At 33.7% G+C, this 24,299-nt stretch overlaps 1 protein-coding gene across 1 annotated transcript in view; it reads left to right on the top strand.

Moving 5' to 3' along the window:
- The first annotated feature begins 1,846 nt into the window (after positions 1–1,846).
- The window catches only part of LOC126896390 (uncharacterized), a 39,929-nt gene continuing 17,476 nt past the window's right edge, over positions 1,847–24,299 (top strand). Inside the window, exons 1-4 of the mRNA XM_050669133.1 lie at positions 1,847–2,065; positions 5,172–5,225; positions 5,493–5,546; positions 6,759–6,921. Of these exons, the coding sequence (XP_050525090.1) occupies positions 1,946–2,065; positions 5,172–5,225; positions 5,493–5,546; positions 6,759–6,921 (391 nt within the window). The 5' untranslated portion in view covers positions 1,847–1,945. The remainder of the gene's footprint in view (positions 2,066–5,171; positions 5,226–5,492; positions 5,547–6,758; positions 6,922–24,299) is intronic.

The following is a 24,299-nucleotide window of genomic DNA, read 5'->3' as shown; positions in this document are numbered from 1 at the left end:
TAAGTTTCATTATTATATATTTATATATATACTTAAATATTAATATTCATTTATCTATTTATATCGACGATGCCGCCGTATATGCCACACATATAGCGTTTCCCCCGCGCACGGCCCACCCACAAAATACAGCTATACCTCGTGTATGATACATTTCCGTACTTAAGTTTCATTATTATATATTTATATATATACTTAAATATTAATATTCATTTATCTATTTCTATCCACGATGCCGCCGTATATGTCACACATATAGCGTTTCCACCGCGCTCCGCCCGCCCAAAAAATATTCATTCATATATTCCTACCGTCGGTGCTGTCGTATATGCCTTACGTATAGCGTTACCCCCGCGCTCCGCCCGCCCATAAAAACCATAATATTTAAAATTAAGTCAAGTTTCATCTACATTAATTAATTGAAGAGTTTTAAACACACAAAACAAAAACACACTTACACATTTATTCACAACATAGATCACTGGTTTTGTGCAGGCGAACCCTCCCACCTCCAGTGACTCTATTTACACGGCATTACACAAAACAGTCTGATCAGTATTAAGTGTTTATAACCGGTTCAGGTACGCTCTATAATATTTAGTGCCCCTGTGCTTAACAATATTTTAACCAAAAACATACATACCGAGCTATTTATGTGAAAAAAGTATAGTTAAAAAAAACTAAAAAACACGCTTTCATAACATATGAAACTAAAAAGTAAAAAATAAATATAGTTTAAAAAAACTAAAAAAACACGCTTCTAAAGCGCATCGACTAAAAAGTTAAAAATAAGCTTAAAACAATAATAAACGAAAAATACTAGTATTATTGTGAAAAAAGCGTGGGTGCTTTGTGCCATATTTTTCGTATATTGAGCGCCCGACGCTTTTATCACAATAATAATAGTATTTTTCGTTCATTATTGTTTTAAGGTTATTTTATTTCACAATAATACTAGTATTTTTTGTTAATTATTTTTTTAAGATTATTTTATCATACAATAATACTAGTATTTTTCGTTTATTATTGTTTTAAGCTTATTTTATATCACAATAATACTATTATTATTCGTTCATTATTGTTTTAAGGTTATTTTATTTCACAATAATACTAGTATTTTTTGTTAATTATAGTTTTAAGATTATTTTAAAAATTATTTTTAACTTTTTAGTCGATGTGCTTTAGAAGCGTGTTTTTTTAGTTTTTTTAAACTATATTTATTTTTTACTTTTTAGTTTCATATGTTATGAAAGCGTGTTTTTTAGTTTTTTTTAACTATACTTTNTATTTATTTACAATAATGCACAGATAAAAATTCATTTTAAAAATTATTTTATACGTTATGATATTCTTTAACTATTGCAATACGTTTTATTTATTTATTTATGCTAAAGTTATAACTATACTACAATAATATTTCGTTTTTTGCAAAAATTATACAAGTACGATATCGAGCAAATACATATTTTCATTTAAATTATATTTGAACATAGTGTCATTGTTTGATTAATATATTCAAATATACCTCCTTTAAAAACCGAAAAACAGTGAAAATTTGTTAAATCCAAGAAAACAATCTTATTATTAAAGTAAACTTGCCACCGTACACTATTAATAAAATTTGATAAACATTTTAGTAATAAATAAGACGATTGATAGAATATTAAATTTATATTTTTATATTATTTTGCAATTTTTAAAACGAATGGTAAAATTAACTTGGAATAATCTATGAATAATTTTTATAAATGTTAACTCATTAATCATGTCAATTAAATTTGACTAATACAAGTATTATTTTAAATGTTACACATTAAATATATATATATATATATATATATTAATTTTATAATTAAAATAATTTATCACATTTATCTGATATTATTGGAATTATATTATCAGTATTTGACTTTCATTACTGTTGTAATTATAATCTCCATTAAAAATGAGTTTCTATTATTGTTCTGGAATATTCCTTTGTTTTATGTATGTGATAGCCTTACCAATATTTTCAACTGGAATGCCCTGTTCTGGCAAAGAAACTACTAACAATTATTCAAATCAAGTATTTATAATTATTATTATTATTTTATCTTTAAATTTCATAGTATTTTTTAGTGGCTTAGATACTTTCCTTTACACACATATGTATATAAAAGAAGGTCAATTATTATTACTCAATAAACTCTTATAACTTTTAGATAATTATCATATATATATTTAAATAATTTATGTATTGAATTATTATGTTAAAACAATAACAACGAAACCCAGCACAGTGGTGACGTGGCATAGTTGGGTCAAGTATAATGATATCTCACAGTGATTAAAATCACTACCATAAAAAAAGCTTCGATAGTGTTTAATTTTAAAAAATTGGTGGATTATTCCAAAAGCTACATTATCTCCTATTTTCTTATTTATATCCTGATTAAGACAAAGTATATGGAATGAAAGAGGGATATAAATATTATTTCTCATAAAAAAATTGTATTGATCCTTACACTACTCAATAAGTTATAGCATTATTAAGTTAAAAATGTAAAATAGAAAATAGAAAATGTTTACACAAAAATAACTATTATCTAATAAAAATTGATCACTTGTGGCTAGTTAATTAAGTAAAATTAAAACTATATTAAAAATATTATTAATTTAAAAAAACTAAAAAATATTAAAAATATTAAACTCAAAAGCCACAAAAAAATTAATGAAAAGTCGCGGATACGTATTTCGGAAACAATGTTACCATTATCAACGCTAAACACATACTGACACCCCGACTAGAAAAAACTCCCTTATATACCCCTAGTGACCTTATCACCTAGTGACGTTATCACTAAGTAATATTATCACATTTTGCCAGTTTACACAAGTTTAATAATGAATTTTTCAGTGGGCCAAGATCCCAATTAATTAAATTGTTTTTATTTTTAAACATTTCTATTGCTTCTCTGATATTAAGTTCTTTGTAATTATTTACGTTTTTAATTAGTTTTATGGTTTTAATAGAGTGATTATGTGTCAATAAATGTTCGGCCACTGGAGATTTCTCAATTTCTTGATTTTTAATATTTCTTAAGTGCTCTTTAAACCTGACCCCTATATTTCTTTTTGTTTGTCCTACGTAACATTTATTACAACTTTCACATTGTATTTTATAAATGCCTGATTTCCCCCCTTCATCTACCTTATCTTTAGGGTTACCTAATAAATCTCTTAAATTATTACTCTTAGATGTTACCAAAGTAATACCAAAATTCTTAAATATTTTAGTTAATCCATTTGAGATGCCCGGATAAAATAAAATTGGTGATCTAATTACTTTTTGTTCCCCCTCGCTGGAGAGTGTACTAGCTGCCCTCCTTTCTTTTTTCCACTTTTGTTTTCGGACTAATTTCAAAATTATGTTTTCGTTATACCCATTAAATTTAGCTATTTCTTTTATAACCACCAATTCTTTATCATAATCTATTTTATTCATCGGAATATTAATTAATCTGTAAACCATACTATTAAAAGCTGACAATTTGTGTTGCCAGGTGTGGTTCGATGTGTTCGGAATGTATCTGAACGTGTGTGTGTTTTTCCGATAAATTTCAAAATTTAGTTCCCCCTCTGTTCTTTTAACTAATAAATCCAAAAAAGGCAATTTTCCCTCTATTTCTTGTTCATATGTAAATTTAATCGATGGGTAAAAAGAATTTAAATGTTGTATGAAAACCCCCATATTAAAATCTTTATTTATAACTGCAAAAATATCATCGACATACCTAACCCAAATTTTTGGAAAATCACCATAAGTGTATTTTAAATTTGTTTCAAACCTACTCATAAAAAGTTCTGCTAAAAATGGTGATAGTGGATTTCCCATTGCTGTGCCCACAGTTTGCTCATAAAATTTATTTTGAAACTGAAAAACATTTTGACTCATACATAACTTTGTTAAATTAATAAGCTCATTTATTTTATCCTGACTATTATCTTATTATCTTATTATCTATTATCTTAACTATTATCACCATGAAGACAATATAAAAACCGAATATTTTTTTTTCCATGATAAAGTATATTACATTAGCTTTAATTTAAGATATATATAAAAGTGTCAGACTTTCAGGAACATTTTCAAAGGTTAAGTTGAAAAAGTTAATTTTTTGTGAAAAAGTTGTCATTTAAAACCCCCCCAGTGGACAAGTTAAATGACAGATTTACAAAAAAAAATATACCAAAAGATAGGTAAAAACATTATGCATCGATAAAAAAAATTATATTGATTTGTTTATTTTTGAAAAGTTATGGCAGTTTTAAGTAAAAAAAATTGAAAAAATTTTGAAAATTATCGATTTTTAAATTTGTAACTTTTTTGGAGATTTCCCCCATTTACGGGAAACGAGGGAAATTTTTTCAATTTTTGAGGGTAATGTTTTCGACTAAATACGATTTGTGATTTTTTGACGTATTGTTGATAATAATCAGTCCAGTGAGAGCTGAGAAAAAATAGTAACAGACACAAAAAAAAAAAAACAACATAGTAAAACCAATACCTTCTTAACTTCGCATTATAACTAAAATTAATCAAAAAAATAATTTTTGAATTATAAGCAATTTAATACTTTTAGTGGATATGTTGCGCGGGGGGTCCAGTTTGTATTGGTATATTTACAATGGATACTCTAACCACATTATACATTATGTATAATTCCTCTTTATATATCAAAATACTTGTAACTCAATCATTAATCCTTTTGAAGTTATAATATTCATTACAACTAAGTATCATTATTATTTTATAAAATTAAGATTATTATTTAGTGGTTTAGGTACTTTCCTCTGTACACATATGTGTATAAAAGAAGGTAAATGATTAATATATAATAATAATTGGTAATTTGTTATAAAACATGATATATTAGGAACAGTTAATTACTTTTTGTATATTTCTTAGAATGTAAAATTATTAAATACTGAGATTTTTCAACATACATACTTTTTACAAGTTCATATAAACCTTGTGAAAAATACATCAGTAAAATCTCAATTACAATTTTCTTTCAGTATACAATTTTATATAGTTAAATATGTTTGATATACAATGGATTTTTACAGTTTCAAATATCTATAAATGTTTTAATGTTATCATATTGACAATTAAAATAAATGTTTTGTAGAATGGTGGACCAGCAAAAGATTCAGAAACTGATATAACCGATTCTTCAGATGAGGTGAGGTATTCAGATATAATAAAGAAAAATTGTTTAGATTTAATTTCTACACTGGAATTATTTAACTTACACATTGTGTAAAAATTAATTGAAAAGTTAAATTTTTATGATTCATTTAAAAAAATCTCATGATGATATGGATTTAAGGTGTAAGAAATAAGGGATAGATAGATTTAAAAATAGAAAAGCATAAAATAACTAAGAATATAAATAATATTAACTATCAATTTTTAAAGTAGTCATATTAACAACTAAAATGTTTTGCAGAATGATGAAGTACCAGATAATTTATTAAAAGAACTTCTAAATCCTTCAAATGAGGTGAGATGTTACATATATTATAAAGAAATAGTTTTTAATTTAATTATTTAATATACAATTTTGTACAATAGAGTACATATACTGTAAGTTTTTATTATAGAAAATCTTCTGATTAAGAAAATCGCTGATGGTAACAACTTTAAAACCAGTATTTTTGTAAATATTAACATTTAAAAATTATTGTTGGAGATAATGTGTGAGTTTTTATATTTTTATGAGTAGTAATTATTACCTTTTCTAAAATAGTGCTAAAAAGTTGTTATTGATCAGTCATTTTTTTAGTTATGTCATTTCTGATATTAAAAATAATTAAATAATTAAATTATTTTTATTAAAAGTTTCAATTTAAAATACTCAAGTTGATATGGACTTAAGAAATAAAGATGTTGTATAATTATTTGTGATTCGTTAATTGTAATAGAAATGTTTATATCAGGCGTAATTTATGAATTGTAAGGGACTGGTTTGATACATGAGTTAATAAATGGTTGTTTTGAATACCCTAAAAGGCAAAAATTCATTAGATGATTTTTGCTTTATTCATATACAGAGTGGAACGGATCTAACTGACAACTCATATAACTTATGATTTACATAACATTTTATACTTTTTTTTTTTTTAATAAATTTTTTCAATATAGAACTATATTTAAAATATGTTTCATGTTATTTTTCACAATTACAAAAAATATTTTATAGACAAGTTTTAAAGAAAAATTTTGATACCAAAAACTCTTATTTTAATTCAGTAGTTACGTTTATACAGCATTTTGAAATTTTGATTTTTTATGCAATTTTCCTATTGTATCAAATGTCAGTCCATATTATGTAAAGTACAGAAATAAACACTTATTACATTATTTACTGGTAACAGTACGCGATTTTTTTTACATGAAAATTATTAACATTTGAATAAGCATTTGTAATTGACATGAAAAAACAATTAGTAGTATAATTCAGATTATTAAAAAAAATTATAGAAACATTGTCTAAAATATGTTGAATTTTTAATTAAATAATGTCATATATCATAAATTGAAACGTGAATAATAGTAAGTAAGTGCATTTATTATCAAATAAAAAAAGGAAAATACATTTAACTATAAAATTACAAACATATCATAAATTAATTTTTAACTTTTATAAATATTTATTAATTAATTTTATTAATAGTTTGAGACCCATAAATAATTTGACATTGAATTTTTATAGGAAATGTATCCCATAGCGTTTTATAGCTCACAAGCAGTGTTCAATGGATATAAGGAATATGCTAATAATAAGGGTCAAATTAGTGCTTTAAAAGTGTTAGAAATTGCAAACGAAAGAAATGCTACTGATAATGGAAGTAGCACTGAGATTAACGATTTAGATGGTAATTGATTTTTAATTATTTTTATTAAATTTTTATATAGAGTGAAACAGATCTAACAGAGAACTCTTTTAAATATATATTCAATTATCATTTTACTGTTGCTTTGTGTCACATCTCGGGGCTGTTTCATATATATACTCAAATTCAGTATTTCTACAAACTGTTCTTTAAAAAAAAAACAATTCAAAAAAATATAATTATCGAACATTATAATAATGTATGCATTGAAATGTATAAAATAATATAAAACAACATTACACAATATTTTCAATTTATGCATTCTTAGACTAAGTCAATATCATATTTTTATCATTTTGTTTTCATAATTGCAAAATAGCCATTTTCTAGCAATTAAAAATTTTAGGACGAGTAGATACAAGTATTTTTAACACATAGGTTGGAAGTATGTAACACCAACTCTCATTTTACGCATTAAAATGCTCAACAAATATAATTTTTTTTAAAGTCATTTGAATACATAGAGTGAAGATATTTAATGCGATAATTTCTACCGCATATTTATGTCTATTCCAGACATTAATATATATCAGAATCAGCTGTATCCACACTAAAAACTTGCATACCTATGTATGTATATTATAAATATAATTATAACACCATCCGACCTGCTATTGACTCAGGCAACAGCGATCGCCGCTATATTCAACTAATGACGTCAAAATTAATATTACCAACACCATGAGATTCGTTGATTACAAAAACACACACAATCTAATTGATGGCCTTAAACCAAAAAATTAACTTTGTGAATTACACACTATTTATTTACTGAACAATAAGCAACCCATTGGCCGTTCACATCTAAGATAACCGGAGTGAGTGATATTGAGGTATTGATGGTATATATTCAATATTGTTTATATGCTAAATATGCATATATATGTTACAAAATACTAAAATAGACAATTTCGCAAAAATATAGAAAGTAAATTTATATCTATAAAGTAAGGTAATTGTGATACGAATTTGTATTAAACTAGAATATCAGTATGCATTTTTCGAACATGTATGAAATTGTCTAAAACTCCGAGCCTTGCTACTAATAATTAACCAGTCGATATTTGTCGTTACATTTTTTTTTTATAATGTTATACGTTAAGACTTAAAATGTTATAATAAACTATATATATTTTTTTGATTTATTGAATGTGTTAGCCAACGGGCTCCTATAATAACGGTTGGCCCGTATAACTGATATGGTAATAATCAACACAGAAAAAAGAAATGAATTAAACAAATGTATACCCAAATATAATAAAAGAGATTGATATTCGTACAATTCCTATTTGCATATATTATAAAAATAAAAATATGGTATTTTGTTCCGTTTTATAATAAATATAACTAATAAACATCAACAAATATAATGGGCGTCCCCAAGTACAAATGTAGCTACACCTAATAGACTTAACTATAAATAAATTTACATACAATATTATAACAGGATTTAACTCGTTCTATTTACTGATTTGAATGTCTTCCATGTGGTAGCTTCAACTTTGACAATAACAGTCTAACAATAACGGAATAAACCGGTGTTCAAGCTTTCACCAATAACTCCAAACTTAATAAGACCACAACTCTTAAACAAGTCTTTCACGGCTATATACAATAGGCCGGATAACAACAATATGGTAACAAAGAACAAAAAAAACACGCGTACGTCGATTACGTAAACGGGTGTTATAATACCATATAGCGCACAGACACATTAACAAATGTCCACCGTAACTAATCAGCCGACAGACTGATTGAACGTGAAACATATTTGGCTCGGTATTGTCAAAGGCTGCCGTATACTTTCACGGTCAAATATTATCACCACTACCTCCGTGTTCAACCGGTACAAGTTATCAATGCCGACTGATACAGAGAAGATAACATGTGCTGTTTTGAACATGCTCCCCCTTGGGAGATCCAAATCTTCCAAATGTTGAATGATGATGAATAGAAGTTGACGACCAAAATCTTGCTGTACATATTACATAATACACATAAATCACCAAACTATACAATATTAGAAGAAAAACAACAAAAGCCAAAAAAAAAAACATAATAAACATGGTATACAAAAAAAATAATAACAATACTAATAGTAAACATCAACCTCCAAAAAGTTTTTTTTATTTTAAAGACTAGAAATGAGTATATATATATATTTTTTTCGATCTTTGAACATAACATTGAAGATCCCCCCATTAGCACTTAACCTTCCATTAAAATCAATCATTGGGACAACTCGTTATATTATAGGATTTAGTTCATTGATTGTGAGTGAACTAAGCACAAATATCTTGTTAATAACTTATAATAAGATATTAATGAATAAATAAACAGGTAACTACAATAACAAAGAATAATTTTTCATGAAATAATTATTTAAAAATTCATATTATATATTTTAAACACTAAAAGAAAACTAAACTTCAGTTGGTAACTTAACTAACTTAACTATTGGCCGCGTGAGCTCTCCATGTGTGATTCTCACACGGGCAACACGTACTACCCCATCAGATCCTGGGAACGTTTGTATAATTCTCGCCATAGGCCATCTCATGGGAGGGTTTTGAGAATCCTTAATCACCACCAAATCGTTTACCATCAAATTTGGTGCCTCCTTTGTCCATTTTGTCCGAGTTTGCAAGGTTTGAAAATACTCAAGATGCCAACGGCGCCAAAACGACTGAACACATTGATTGAGGATCTTCCATCGGTTAATAATTTTCCGTGAAGTAACTGGTATCGTCTCTTCGGGAACAGCCAACAATGGCTGCCCAATCAGGAAATGTCCGGGAGTTAGACAATCCAGCTCTGATGGATCAGAAGAGGAAGGCGTCAATGGTCGAGAATTTAAAATTCCCTCGATGCGACACAACATACGAGGTGTGTTCAAAAAGTAAGGTGACTTTTCAAATTTCGCGGGCTACGTCCGTTCGATCTTAGATTTTTTTTTATGTCATGTTGGTACACTCGTACCGAACATCTGTACACAGTTTCAAGTATATAGCATATTTAGTTTGTTTTTGACAGATACAAAGATTAGACGTATTTTGGTGTGCTCGGCGATTTTCTGCTATCAAAAAAAAAAATGGATCAAAGAATTTGCATCAAATTTTGTGTCAAAAATGGAATTAAGTGTTCTAATAGACTTGAAATGTTGACAGTAACATACGGTGAGTCCGCTCTGAGTAAAAATAACGTTTATAAGTGGTACAAGCTTTTCCAAGATGGCCGAGAAGATGCCAAAGACGAACCTCGCTCTGGACGTCCCAGCACGTCAACAACAGATGAAAATGTTGAAGCAGTGAAGAAAATTGTTTTGGAAAATCGACGAATCACTATCAGAGAAGTTACTGAGGATGTTGGCATATCGGTTGGCTCGTGCCATGAAGTTTTTTCGGATATTTTGGGCATAAGACGTGTGTCAGCGAAGATTGTTCCGAAACTGCTTAATTTTGACCAGAAGAATCGTCGCATGAGCATCGCTCTGGAGCTGTTGAATGACGTCAATGATGATCCTGATTTGCTCAAAAGGGTCATAACTGGTGACGAATCATGGGTATATGGTTATGACATCGAAACCAAAGTTCAGTCGTCCCAATGGAAGAGCTCAGGAGAGCCAAGACCGAAAAAAGCACGCCAAGTTCGATCAAATGTCAAGGTTTTGCTCACCGTTTTCTTCGATTGTCGTGGCGTAGTGCATCAGGAGTTCTTACCACAAGGTCGTACGGTCAATAAGGAGTATTATCTTGAAGTTATGCGTCATTTGCGAGAAGCAATACGAAGAAATCGTCCGGAATTATGGAAAAACAATTCATGGCTTTTGCATCATGATAATGCACCTGCTCACTCATAGTTCCTTGTGAGAGATTTTTTGGCCAAAAACAACACCACAATCATGCCTCAGCCACCATATTCACCGGATTTAGCCCCATGCGACTTTTTTCTGTTCCCAAAACTGAAAAACCCTATGAAAGGACGAAGATTTGCAACGATTGGGGAGATAAAAACTGCATCGCTGAAAGAGCTCAAGGCTATACCAAAAAGTGCTTATCAGAAGTGTTTCGAAGATTGGAAAAAGCGTTAGCACAAGTGTATTACATCTGAGGGGGATTACTTTGAAGGGGACAACATAAACATTGATGAATAAATAAATAGTTTTTCATAAAAATATCAAGTCACCTTACTTTTTGAACACACCTCGTATTTGAAAATTCTTCTAGAGTGAAGTTTTGCTCCCCCATGATATGAACCATCAACATCTTTGCAGAACGTACTGCTGCCTCCCATAATCCTACAAAATGTGGTGCGCTAGGAAGATTAAAGTGCCAATGACTATGAGCACCAGCACTAATGATGTCTCTATTTTCTGGTCTATTTATTATCTCATAAAGTTGTCTTTGCGCACCAATAAAATTCGTGCCACAGTCGGTATATATGTCATCCGGTAAGCCTCGACGGGCAACGAACCTACTTAATGCCGCTAAAAAAGCATCTGTAGACAATTCTGAGACGAATTCTAAATGTATTGCTTTAACCGTAAAACATACGAATACTGCGATATACACTTTGTATTGACGCGATTTACGTAATCGTTGTTCACGCATAAGAAATGGGCCGGCGAAATCAATTCCAACCCGAGAGAATGGCCGACATTCTGATACTCGAGATCGTGGCAAGTCCGACATCAATGGCTGTGAATTTATTCCAGATAACCGTACACACTTAGTACACTTACTAACTACATGGCGAATGAGAGATCGTATAGAAGGAATCCAAAATTTACGACCAATTATTGATGTTAATACACGTGGACCACTGTGTCCAGTAAGCTCATGCCAGTGTCGTACAAATAATAAAGCCATATGTGAAGACTTTGGCACCAATATGGGATGCTTTTGATTTTCTGACAAATCAGAATGCACCAATCTACCACCGACCCGAATCAAACCAGCAGTGTCTATGAAGGGTCTTAAGCAAGCAATAGGTCGACAAGATACGGGTAAGTTATGTTTCAGTTCATGAAAAAGTGTGCCAAGGGAAGACGCCTGAGCTGCCAATGCGATCACATTAGCTGCCTGATCTAACTCTGTAAGAGTTAAAAAATCCGTGGATTTGATTTGCTTACGATGACATAGCAAAACACGCCGTAGCCTCGCGACGACACGAATCATACGCCAATACGAGGAAAACCGATCAAACCATTCTTCTTTAACTTCAACTGATAATGTTGTAACAGGTATTGTTTTGACATCAGGCAATTGATCAATTGACAGAAGTGGTATTTTACTATCCGACTCAAGTGGTAGTCCTGATAATAAATGTGGACCATGCCAATACAGCTCATGATTCATCAATTCTAAAGATGTCATCCCACGTGATGCGCAATCCGCCGGGTTGTCCGCGGAGGGAATATAAGACCAATGCGCGTCCGGTATTAGCGAATGAATTTTAAAGATTCTATTAGAAACAAATATTTTAAACTTCTCATGACACATGGATAACCAACTGAGAACAATCGTAGAATCCGACCAAGCCCACATGCCCATGATATTTAATTCTTGAGACAATATGCTATGGATGCGAGCCATCCATCGGGCTAATAAAACTGCTGCACACAGCTCTAACCTAGGGATCGTTTCGGACTTCATCGGGGCTAATTTTGTTTTCGTTCCAATCATAGAGATTGAGGGTGTTCCTGAAGCGTTCTCAATTCTTAAATAAACCACGGCGGCACATCCACGCTCCGATGCATCGCAAAAACCACACAAAATGCCTTTTATCCGATGACGTGTATGTATGAAACGCGGTATTGTCAAATTCTGCAAGGAAGGCAACTCCGAAATAAATGAACACCACAAGTCGAGGATTTCGGTTGGTAATTGGTCATCCCAATCTAATTGGGCCTTCCACACACGTTGCATCAACTGTTTTGCAAGAAACACCACCGGAGAAATCAAACCTAATGGGTCAAAAATTCTGGCAATTAGGGAATGCATGCCACGCTTTGTGGTTACTAGTGAATTAGGTTCATATGAATAATAGAAAAAATCATCTCGATGGTTCCAACGCAAACCCAACACCTTCACACCATCCTTACCCTCATCATCGAACGACAAGGAGCCGCATGCCCGATTTTCAGGCGCTACTGCCTCCAATATATCCTGTAAATTACTGGACCACCTTTTCAAATCCATTCCCGACTTGTTAAGAACTGAAATTAAATCCTTTTGTAATTGCCTCACACCGATTACTGGATCTGCTCCAAAACATATATCATCGACATAGGTATGATATTGTAGCGCTTGTCGAACTAATGGAAAATCTGCACAATCATGGTCAGCTATATATTTTAATGTACGTAAGGCAAGATATGGAGCACAGTTGACTCCATACGTAACTGTGTTGAGTTCAAATTCTTGGATGGCATCCGAGGATGTAGCTCGCCACAAAATATGTTGAAAACGCCTATGTTCAGGATTGATTTCGATCTGTCGGTACATCTTGCAAATATCAGCCGTGAATGCGTACCGGTAAAGGTGAAACAACAATAATACGTCGACAACATCACGCTGGAGTTTAGGTCCGGACAACAAACAACAATTAAGAGATAACCCATTGTATGCTTTCGCAGACGCATCAAACACAACTCGGAATTTTGGATTCACATCCGAGGGACGGTATATCGCATGGTGTGGTATAAAGTAATAACCCGGTGATGGCGCTATATTTATGTGACCAAGTGAAATTTACTCTTCCATAGAGTTACAATACAATTCTCGCATCCGATGATCAGACTCCAGTTTCCTTTCCAAATGGTGAAAGCGTTTTAATGCAACCTCTCGTGATCCAATAAAAGTATTGTCAACAATCTCATGCTTCAATGGTAAAGAAACAGACAAACGACCGGAGGCGGATCGAGTACAACCATTTAAGAACATGCTCTCACACTTGCCTTCATCAGTGAAGTCCGCTGGAGCGGCGTCTAGCTCTTCTAGCGTCCAAAATCTTTCCATCATAATATCTAGTGAAGTTACCAACGACACTGGGCATGAATGAGGTGGATGTTGTTCAGACGTGGGTACAGAACCAATCAATATCCAACCAAATATGGAGCCGAATGCAACAGGACAAGAATCATCAACAGAAAAACGCTTACCGTTGAGAATGAACGCAAAAGCATCAGCACCTAAAAGGAAGTCAACTGGTGCAGGAGAATTAAATTGTTGATCAGCCATTGCTAAACTACTATATTTATTCGCAATCATATTAGATATCTTAGAACGAGGCATATTAGCTGTAATAGTAGGAAAGACCCAGGCCGTAATCGGCAACACCGGCGACGTCGCAAATCGTGGCCGTATTTCACAATTAACCAAACCTTGGACATTTTGAACAGCTGCCACCGGAGCAGTCCATTTAGTTTGATATAGTCCTAACCGTTTCACACTAGATGATGTCATGGCACATATTTGCGATGCCGAATCTATTAGCGCCCTCACTGTATGGCGCGTACCCGCAATATCTGATACATGCACCTGGGCTGTACCCAACAATACGGAAAAGGAATTGGACTGACCAACAAGAGATGATGTAGATGGCATGTTAGTAACACCGACAGGTATATTCATGTCACTTTGAGGTTGTATTGTGTCCTTGTGTAATAAGATATGATGATGGCGAGAACATTTACTGCATGACGATTTACCATTACATTTTTGAGCCCAATGACCTCCACGGAGGCATCTATAGCAAATAAAATTCTTTCTCACCCACTTTAAACGCGTCTCCACTGCCCAGCTTTTGAACTGTTCACATGATGTCAGAGCATGAAAACCTTGACAGCACTTGCATAAAGGCGATGTTTGTTGAGTTCCTGCAGTGAGAAATGTCGAGGGTTGCGATCTTTTCCATCGACTATGATGATTGAATTTATTATCTGAGTTTGAATGGTGTTTATCGGGTTTTCCCTTGATTGAAGAAGTTGATGGTGTAGCTACTGCATCTGGACCACGTACTAACTGCAATATTGAAATGCGCCTCTTGATAAAAGACATAAGACTAGATACTGTAGGGAACACATCTAATGCCTGCTCTTCAAACATAGAGCGACATGAAGCAGGTAAACATCTAGAAGCCATTGTAAATAAAATAAAGTCACCTAAATCTGAAATGTTCATTGATTTGAGGACAGCAACGTTATCATCGAACAAAGCAAGGATCTTGATTAAGTCAGGCAACGATTCATGATTTGATAGTGGTGCTTTAATCAGTTTCTCAACTAAAGAACTAGCTACTAACCGAGGCCGATCGTATAAAGCTTCCAGAGTTGACCATACCAACTTGTAATTGTCCCCCGCTGAAGTTATTCCACGAACAGCTTCCAAAGCTTGCTCATTGAGACAACCAAACAAATAATACATTTTATCTATGTTAGATAAATTTGAACGTTGATCAACCATAGATATAAAACGATCTCGAAAAAATGACCAACTGTAAATATCACCGCTAAAATTAGGTAGCGGTATCTTCGGGAGCCGTGTGCCTTCAATATGGCTTGCTGACTGAGGGGATACTACATGATCCACAGTAGCACTGAATTCGACAGGAGTAATTTGCGCCTTCTCAATGGACGGACCAAGTGGATTAATAACTGACGGCATCCTATCACTGGTAATTATTGGTTCTATTGGCTCCTCTGTTGCTGAGACCATTGACTGATCCGCCTCGTAATCTCGAAGTCTATTGGCTGTTGCCTTGACAAACGCGACCAGTCCCTCAAGCTGAATATTTAACGCATCGGAATAATCTGATAATTCATCAAGATCGATTAATACATTCACATACGCATCATCTTCAACTAAAAAAGCCTTCCACAATTGATCGATGCCATCAGACAAGACTAAAAATTGACCCGCCATATTAAGGTCCACGATAGCTCCTTGGGCAGCAGTATGCATAGCCTGGATTCGGTTTGCATAACCAGCGCGCTTCACCTTTGCCCGATCCCGTAATCGAGTTGCTGCTGTGGATGCCATGAAGACGTGTTAAATAACACAAATATCGCTCACAATTAATAAATAAAACAAATTTTTTTTTTTTTTGAAACAATATGTAATTGTAAAGGACCAATTTAATTAGACAATAACAAAAGAAAATGCCGATCAACGAATGAAATTAATCCAAGAAACAAATTACTAAAAGTTAATTCAATAAACGACTAGCTAATAAGAATTTTTTTTTTTTTTTTACACAAAGAAAGTGTCGCTGACCACAATATAATGGATTGAGAAAAAATTATAATTATTTTCCTTCTGCGTATCTCTAGGTGCTAATAACTTGGCTAATATTCAAGGAAAATACTAGTATCACTGATAATTATATATAAAAACAAAACAAAATATGTAATTAAAACCAACTATACAAATGTATAAACACTCAACGCACACGCGCGATCATCTTATACTTATCAATAATTTATACTTAAGTATACAAAACCAAATTAAAAAAAACAACAAACATTTTTTTTTTTTACTATTACTATTTACCAATTGTACTCATATGCTACATATAAAGATCTGAGCGGGCCCATACAGGCTCAGACAAAAACGTTAACCGCGCTCTGCGACCAAATGTTAGCCAACGGGCTCCTATAATAACGGTTGGCCCGTATAACTGATATGGTAATAATTAACACAGAAAAAAGAAATGAATTAAACAAATGTATACCCAAATATAATAAAAGAGATTGATATTCGTACAATTCCTATTTGCATATATTATAAAAATAAAAATATGGTATTTTGTTCGGTTTTATAATAAATATAACTAATAAATATAACTAATAAATATCAACAAATATAATGGGCGTCCCCAAGTACAAATGTAGCTACACCTAATAGACTTAACTATAAATAAATTTACATACAATATTATAACAGGATTTAACTCGTTCTATTTACTGATTTGAATGTCTTCCATGTGGTAGCTTCAACTTTGACAATAACAGTCTAACAATAACGGAATAAACCGGTGTTCAAGCTTTCACCAATAACTCCAAACTTAATAAGACCACAACTCTTAAACAAGTCTTTCACGGCTATATACAATAGGCCGGATAACAACAATATGGTAACAAAGAACAAAAAAAACACGCGTACGTCGATTACGTAAACGGGTGTTATAATACCATATAGCGCACAGACACATTAACAAATGTCCACCGTAACTAATCAGCCGACAGACTGATTGACCGTGAAACATATTTGGCTCGGTATTGTCAAAGGCCGCCGTATACTTTCACGGTCAAATATTATCACCACTACCTCCGTGTTCAACCGGTACAAGTTATCAATGCCGACTGATACAGAGAAGATAACATGTGCTGTTTTGAACAGAATGAAATCATTTTTTTATATTTACGAAAAATGTTAAAGCAAAAAAATTACGTTACATTCAATCAAGCAAATATATTTAACAAGCATTTAATATCCGATTAAAATTTTAAATCGTACAAATTTTCAAATTAATAAATATATACGAATTATACAATTTAACATATTCACATTGAGACAATTTTTATGATGGTAGTGTTAGTAGTATCTAAATAGCGGGTTCTGGGGATCAAAGGATGCCGCCATGGTAATTAGTGTCATACGTCATCAAAAAGTAATAAATTAAGAGTGTTAATGGGTAATTAAATGGTTAATTAAGGGCAATCGTCATTGTTAAAGTTGTAAATCAAGTGTGTTATTGTTAAAATTGCGATAATAATGTGGGTTGGCGGAGGGTAGGTGGTCAGCTGACTCGGCGTTACGTCGTTGTCGGTGTGACGTATGCAGCAACGCGTGCCCCTCAATCAGGAGCATCACAGGTGTTACGTAATATAATCGCCCTTAAGGTCATCACGTCACATACAATAATGTTAAAGACTCTGCCCCTGCCTACACCCTCCCACCTAGGAGTTGTACGTCAAACGGTCGCGCGTTATATTGTGTCATCGCAACCGCCGCCGCCGCCGCCGCCGTCGTCGTCGTCGTCGTCGACGTCATCGACGGGGTATAAGCCGTAGTCGTGTAACCGCCCTGATGACGGTGTCGGTCGGAGGTGTGAATCGCAACGTTTGTATCTTTAGCGCGGTAAAAATACGATGTACGCATGTCGAGGTGGTGATTAGCTTATTCCTAAGGTGCACGATATATCGAATATGATAAATCAAAATTAACCGTACAGTATCGCCAATTATTTTCATTTTAGATAAAAATTGTACGTAAAATGTTGATTTTGGGTAATTTGTTAAAAAAACTGAATATATTTATTATTTAGTTATTTGTTTGTAATCTAAACTTTGGATTATGATGCGGTGGGTGGTCATACAGTATATATGAGATGTAAGTTTTTTTTTTTGATGAAAAAAAAAATGCATTTTCCAGGTACGCTACACGGTAACGGTGAAAAGTACGAATTTTAAACGTCGAATCCGCTATTTTGATATGCGACATGCACATATTTAGATAAAAACTACGTAAGAATGTTTATTTTACCTAATTTGTAAAAAAAAACAATCATTTTGTAAGGTTTCAGCCAAACAGAGGGCCTACTAATTACCCACTGCCCAGGGGGAACACTGGACAGTGACCTAGTAGCCGCGCCAAACAAGATAGTACTTGCTGACGGAGCTACTAGGTTTTGATAAAAAAAAAACAAATATTAATAAAAATGAAGGAAAAGTATAGGGAGAAAAATAAAAGAGGCCATGAATAATATAATGACATTTTTTTATAATTATTATTTTAAATATATATATATTTTCATAAAGGGAAGAATAGTAAAAAAAAAAGAAGCAAAAAGGAGGTGCTATATTAACAAGATTAATAATGGGTAGAACAGGGGGGTTTCACGTTATACTTGTTGTTGATTGTTGATTTGAGGAGTGACGGCCCACCACCGGCCATAGTTGTGCCTTACGCCATAATCATCATCATCATCACCATCTCGACGTTTTGTTTAAATAAAAAAAACGGAGGACAAAAAAAATACAGTCTGATTGACGGTCGCGCGTTATATTGTGTCATCGCAATCGCCGCCGCCGCCGCCGCCGTCGTCGTCGTCGACGGGGTATAAGCCATAGTCGTGTAATCCATAAAATACACCTCATTCGTCATCGAGATACCAATGTCTAACAGATATTTGGAAAGTTTGGTGTCGTGCAGCAGCAACATTGTCTGTTGACTACTAATCGGTTCTCAGTATTTGTTAATCTATTGTGCGTGTAAGATGGATTATTTAAGTAATATATCGAATAAATTGATTTGTCTTGTTGAAAACGAACCGACAGATAGAGTTTTTAAACCATTCAGTAAATTATTGAAAAATTATCGAGATTTACAATATTTTGCGGAACGTCTAGGAGATAAAGTCAACGGTACCGGTGGAGACTATTTACACTACAAGGGTTGTGAATTATTGAATGTGGGAAAAAATTCGGACAATCCTGAATGTGCATGCTCAGTTGTGAAGCGAATATATTACGAACTTTTGGATTCAATTGAAACAATTGAAAAAACGGTGAATGCGAATCGCAGCGATAGTAACGCCTATTGGACCTTGAGACTTTAATCACAGTGGCTACACTAAGGTGTAAATTCAGTAAAATCAACGACTTGATCGATTCATCAATATATAGCATTTCACAAATGTCTCGTGTATACATTGGTCTGGATACTGACGATTCATTTTGGCCAAAAGTAAAGTTGGTAAACTGTCATCAAGAACTTATTATCACTATCGATTTACTACATAGAATGTAAATCAATGTGCGGATATATTTTATCGATAACGGAAAATTTAAACGGAATACTACTTTTGCAAGATGAAAACATTAAGGTGATTCTGACACAGTGGGTGCAAACTATTACCCGAAAAGATACATTACTGTTTCAGTCAAAACGAGATGACAACTGTATATTTTTGATGAATACATCTGAGTTTGCGCAATTGTACTTCTTTAAAGATATGTTATTTGAGAAAATACATCGACAATTGTTTCATATACGTCCGCGTATTTTACATGAAATAAAGGTTATACTTCAGTCTTCAATTGATCGTATGGTGGTTGAAAAGAAACCGATAATTTTTCCCCAAATTAAAACGCCGGATTTGTTATATTTCTATGAAATTTGTTGTACGAGATTTATGGCTAAATGTCTAGAAAATATCTCGAAAACTATTTTCAATTATCCACACATGAAAGTATGTTAAAAAATATTTGATTTTTTCATCTTAACTCTAATACTTATAAAAATTTCAGCACTTGTATTACTTTTCCGATCTGGTAGAATTGGCTACAAATAGATCATTTTTAGGTATAGATGCTTTGCCGAAAATTGACAAGAAAGACCTCCTATGTGTGACTTTTCCAGTCAAATTCAAGGATAATCGAAATAAAATAACATAAAAAACAACAAGTTTGCAAAATAACTATGTTTTTATTAATAAAAATTATATATTTATACATTTTTTTGTTTCTATACTATACTGTAAATTATACAATAATAAAAATATATTTGTATATACATTAGAGTTTTCGTACTTCACCCGTAAATGCGTTGTATTCCATTTGACAATCGTGAATAATTACACAATACAATGATGTTTTATCGGGAAACTGTTTAGAGCATTCGAAATCCAAACGTAGATCAACCGTTGAAGTCTTGACGGTATCGTTTTGTTTAGAACAATCGATCACAACTATGGGTCCACGTTTTTTGTAATTTATATAATCTAGTAGAGGGTACGGATCTTTACGACCGTAGTACATTGTTTGGAATTGAGTGTACGAGTTGTAGAAGGTTGTATACTTGTTGTTGTCGAAATCGGCGTTTTGGTTCTCGTATGGGTATTCGTCCGCATTCAGATACGCTTTGACGTTTCTCAATGAACAGTGATCGAAATCTCCAAGAACGTGTTCGTTCTCATTACCCATGGCAATAAGTAGATATCTGGGTTTTTCCACATTCGAATAGGTGCGCACCGACCACGTGTGATGAGTTGTCTGCGGTACCAATGGGTAAACGGCAACATCCCAGTGTTGAAATTCTAACGGGAGCCATTTCTTGCTGTCCAGAATACGCATAAGACCCAGTTCGGTTTTCACGCTGGGTTCAAAGTACTTTACCACCCATTTGATTTTCGATATTTTCACATTGATTTGTTTTATCAATGATGCAACTTGCGCTTTATCGTCTGTTGTTGTTGTCTGTGGAACAAATGTTACAACAGTGCTATCGGTACTCGATCTATTCAACACAAGTGTCTGAGTACAGTTTATCAGTGTTCGTCGGTATCGTTCGAAAAATCCCATGCACATAGACAATGGACATTGCGCCACAAAATCAGTCCCATCGATGAAATCGTTGTTGTGCAAGATTTGCGCATATTTCCATCCGGCAGGTTGCAATCGTCGAATGTCGTTGGGTGTGAGCGAACAATAACCCTTGATGGTTGTAGCCACTCCGACATATTTTATCTTGTCCACTTCTTTACCATTTACCTCAAATCTGATTTCGTCGAATAAGTGCATGAGAAAATTTTGCCCCATAACCATTTCACCAACTGTTCCAACTGGTGGTTTTTCCAGTTTTCCTTCGATTTGCAAATAACTTTCGCACGGTACGGTGAATTTCTCCTTGTTACGTACCTCGATGCGGATTTCATCGTTGTGTTCGTACGAGTTGTTGTAGCTCTGATGTTCTAGATAGTATTCACGTTTTACGCTGTCGTCTTGTTGACATTTTTCCAACACGTGTAAGTACTCGGCCATGATTGACTCGACAACCTAATGATTTTAAAAATTCAATATTTTCCTTTGTGAGTTGTTGCTGCTGCGATAGCGTCACACGATTGTTCCGTTGCTCCGTCGTAGAGTATATGCCATCACCCAAATGATGGTGCACTACACTCTTGTTGAAACTCAGAGGCATTTAAAGAGTGTCAACACGTTTTTCCAATATAAAGACACGGTCATCGACTGAATAAAGTTCTCGAGCCAGTGCTTCCAAACGATAAATTGTAGCTGAACTGTTGTTGTTGTTGTTGTTATTGTCACTGTTTATCAGCTGACAGCTATTGTCGGATGTTTGAAGGAGCAGTAATAGTTGCACGACTGTGACTAGTATGCACAAAAATAATCCAATATGTGAGGAATCAATTTGTTTTATACGGTCCCATAACGTCATCGTACTTTCATCCATCTTGTTTGATGTGTAGACGTACTGTTAATTTTTCACCTCTTAAGTTGACACGTTGACCGTCTTGATCGAGCAATGTGATTCGAATCGTATTCAATACGTTTGTGTTTAATGGATAGTAAACGACTTGTCTGGGACATTCGATAATATGGTAACCCGGTGGTACGTTTGGAAAGAATTCATGCAATGTATGCGATTGACGTCCTTCGTGGTACGAGCCAACAATTATATTGCAGTCAACTCGTATGCATGTCACCTTTGTAATAGATAACGGGAAATCCGACATGTGTTCCATTTTCGGTCCCAATACATGAGGTCGGAATCCCAGCATTCCACCGATTGATTGCGGGTGTTCCGACAGGATGAAGTTAATCTACGGCACGCGTACGATGAATACGTGTGTTGCGATATGAAATTCGGCGAATTCAAAGATTTTTGCAAACATTGTTGGAACAAAGACCGGTATGGATTTGCAGTGATTTGTTTAGACTTCGCGCGTGACGGTGGCCGGTATAGATACAAGTTTGACACATTTGTGACGATATGAGTACTATTAATAATAGAATTCGTGAAGAAAAAAAAACGTTGTTGAAATTATTGACGGAAGCCCGGGAAAATGTTCGAAAAAAGTACACGGAATTGCATCGTGGTGAAGCGGATTCATTGAGTCGCGTAAAACGAGAATTGGCACCAATCATTGCACCATTGGATAAAATCGTGACACAGCAACAGCAACAGCAACAGCAGCAGCAACAACAACATGAACAACAACTACAGCAATCCATCAAAAGTTTAAATGATGATAGATACAATATGGAACATGATGATGGGTTTTTCCATCAGTACATGCACCAATGGTCAATGAACCCGAACAGAGACAAAATGTATGGACCAAAAGTGACACCAGAAGGAACATTGACAATAGGTGGAGTCGACAATATCTTTGTCAATGGAGGAATAATCAACGTACTGGAGAAAAAATTCCTGCTGACATTAGGTCTTGTGGACTTACTTTTTTCGAAAAATCCCGGTGTTTACTCCGAATCGGATTTGCAGGCNGTGGATTTACTTTTTTCGAAAAATCCCGGTGTTTACTCCGAATCGGATTTGCAGGCATACAAAACAATTTTACTCGAAACCGGTGTACATTTGAATAAAGACGGAACATTAAAAAAAGGAGGTCAAAAATATGTTAACACTATTAAACCATTGTTTGAAAACAATGATGGTGGTAGCGCAAACAATTCCTTACCATTATTTGAAAACAGCAGCATCAGTGACACATCTATTATCGGTGCGGGTCTACAGTTAAGGTTGAACAACAAGAAAAAAGAGTATGTGTACTGGGACGAACCCAACGAGCTCGTAGATCGTTTACGTTTATTGATATCGGCCCGGTCAGCTGGTAACACTGGAGTTGCACCGGAAATCATTTCTATATTGGAAGAGTTGCAGGAAACCGGTTACATTGAACAAATACCATCAACATTATGAATAAGAACATTGCCTATGAACTACATCAGCAGGCCCGTAGGACGTACACCCGTGCTCGAATAAATATCAAAGGTCTCGATGATGTTTGGCATGCTGACCTCGTGGAAATGCGCGTATACCCCGATCGACATCATCGGTATATTTTAACGTGCATCGATGGATTTTCAAAATATGCGTGGGCCATTCCGTTGAAAAATAAAACAGCCAAAGAAGTTACTGCTGCCATGAATGGAATATTAAAACAAGGTCGTCATCCTAAACTTTTGCAAACGGACAATGGTAAAGAATTCTACAACAAACAGTTTCAAAAACTGATGTCACAATATGCAATCAATCACTATTCAACTTATTCCACTATGAAAGCCTGTCTCGTGGAACGTTTTAACCGCACGTTGAAAAACGCAATGTGGTGCGATTTTAGTGCACGTGGTTCGTACAAGTGGGTGAATCGGTTGCCTACGCTGTTGCACGAATACAATAACGTGCGTAAACATAGAACAATCGGAATGATACCGGTGCAAGCTGTGCAAAACCCCGACCTGGTTCGACTCAAGTTACGCAAAATACCCGATAATTTACCGATAAAATTCCACGTGGGTGACAAAGTTCGGATTA

The sequence above is a fragment of the Daktulosphaira vitifoliae genome, unplaced genomic scaffold (genome assembly GCF_025091365.1).
Source record: "Daktulosphaira vitifoliae isolate Bord-2020 unplaced genomic scaffold, ASM2509136v1 Scaffold_1, whole genome shotgun sequence".
NCBI lineage: Eukaryota > Metazoa > Arthropoda > Insecta > Hemiptera > Phylloxeridae > Daktulosphaira > Daktulosphaira vitifoliae.
The sequence above is the reverse complement of the archived record's forward strand: the minus strand, read 5'-3'. Positions and strand labels throughout refer to the sequence as shown.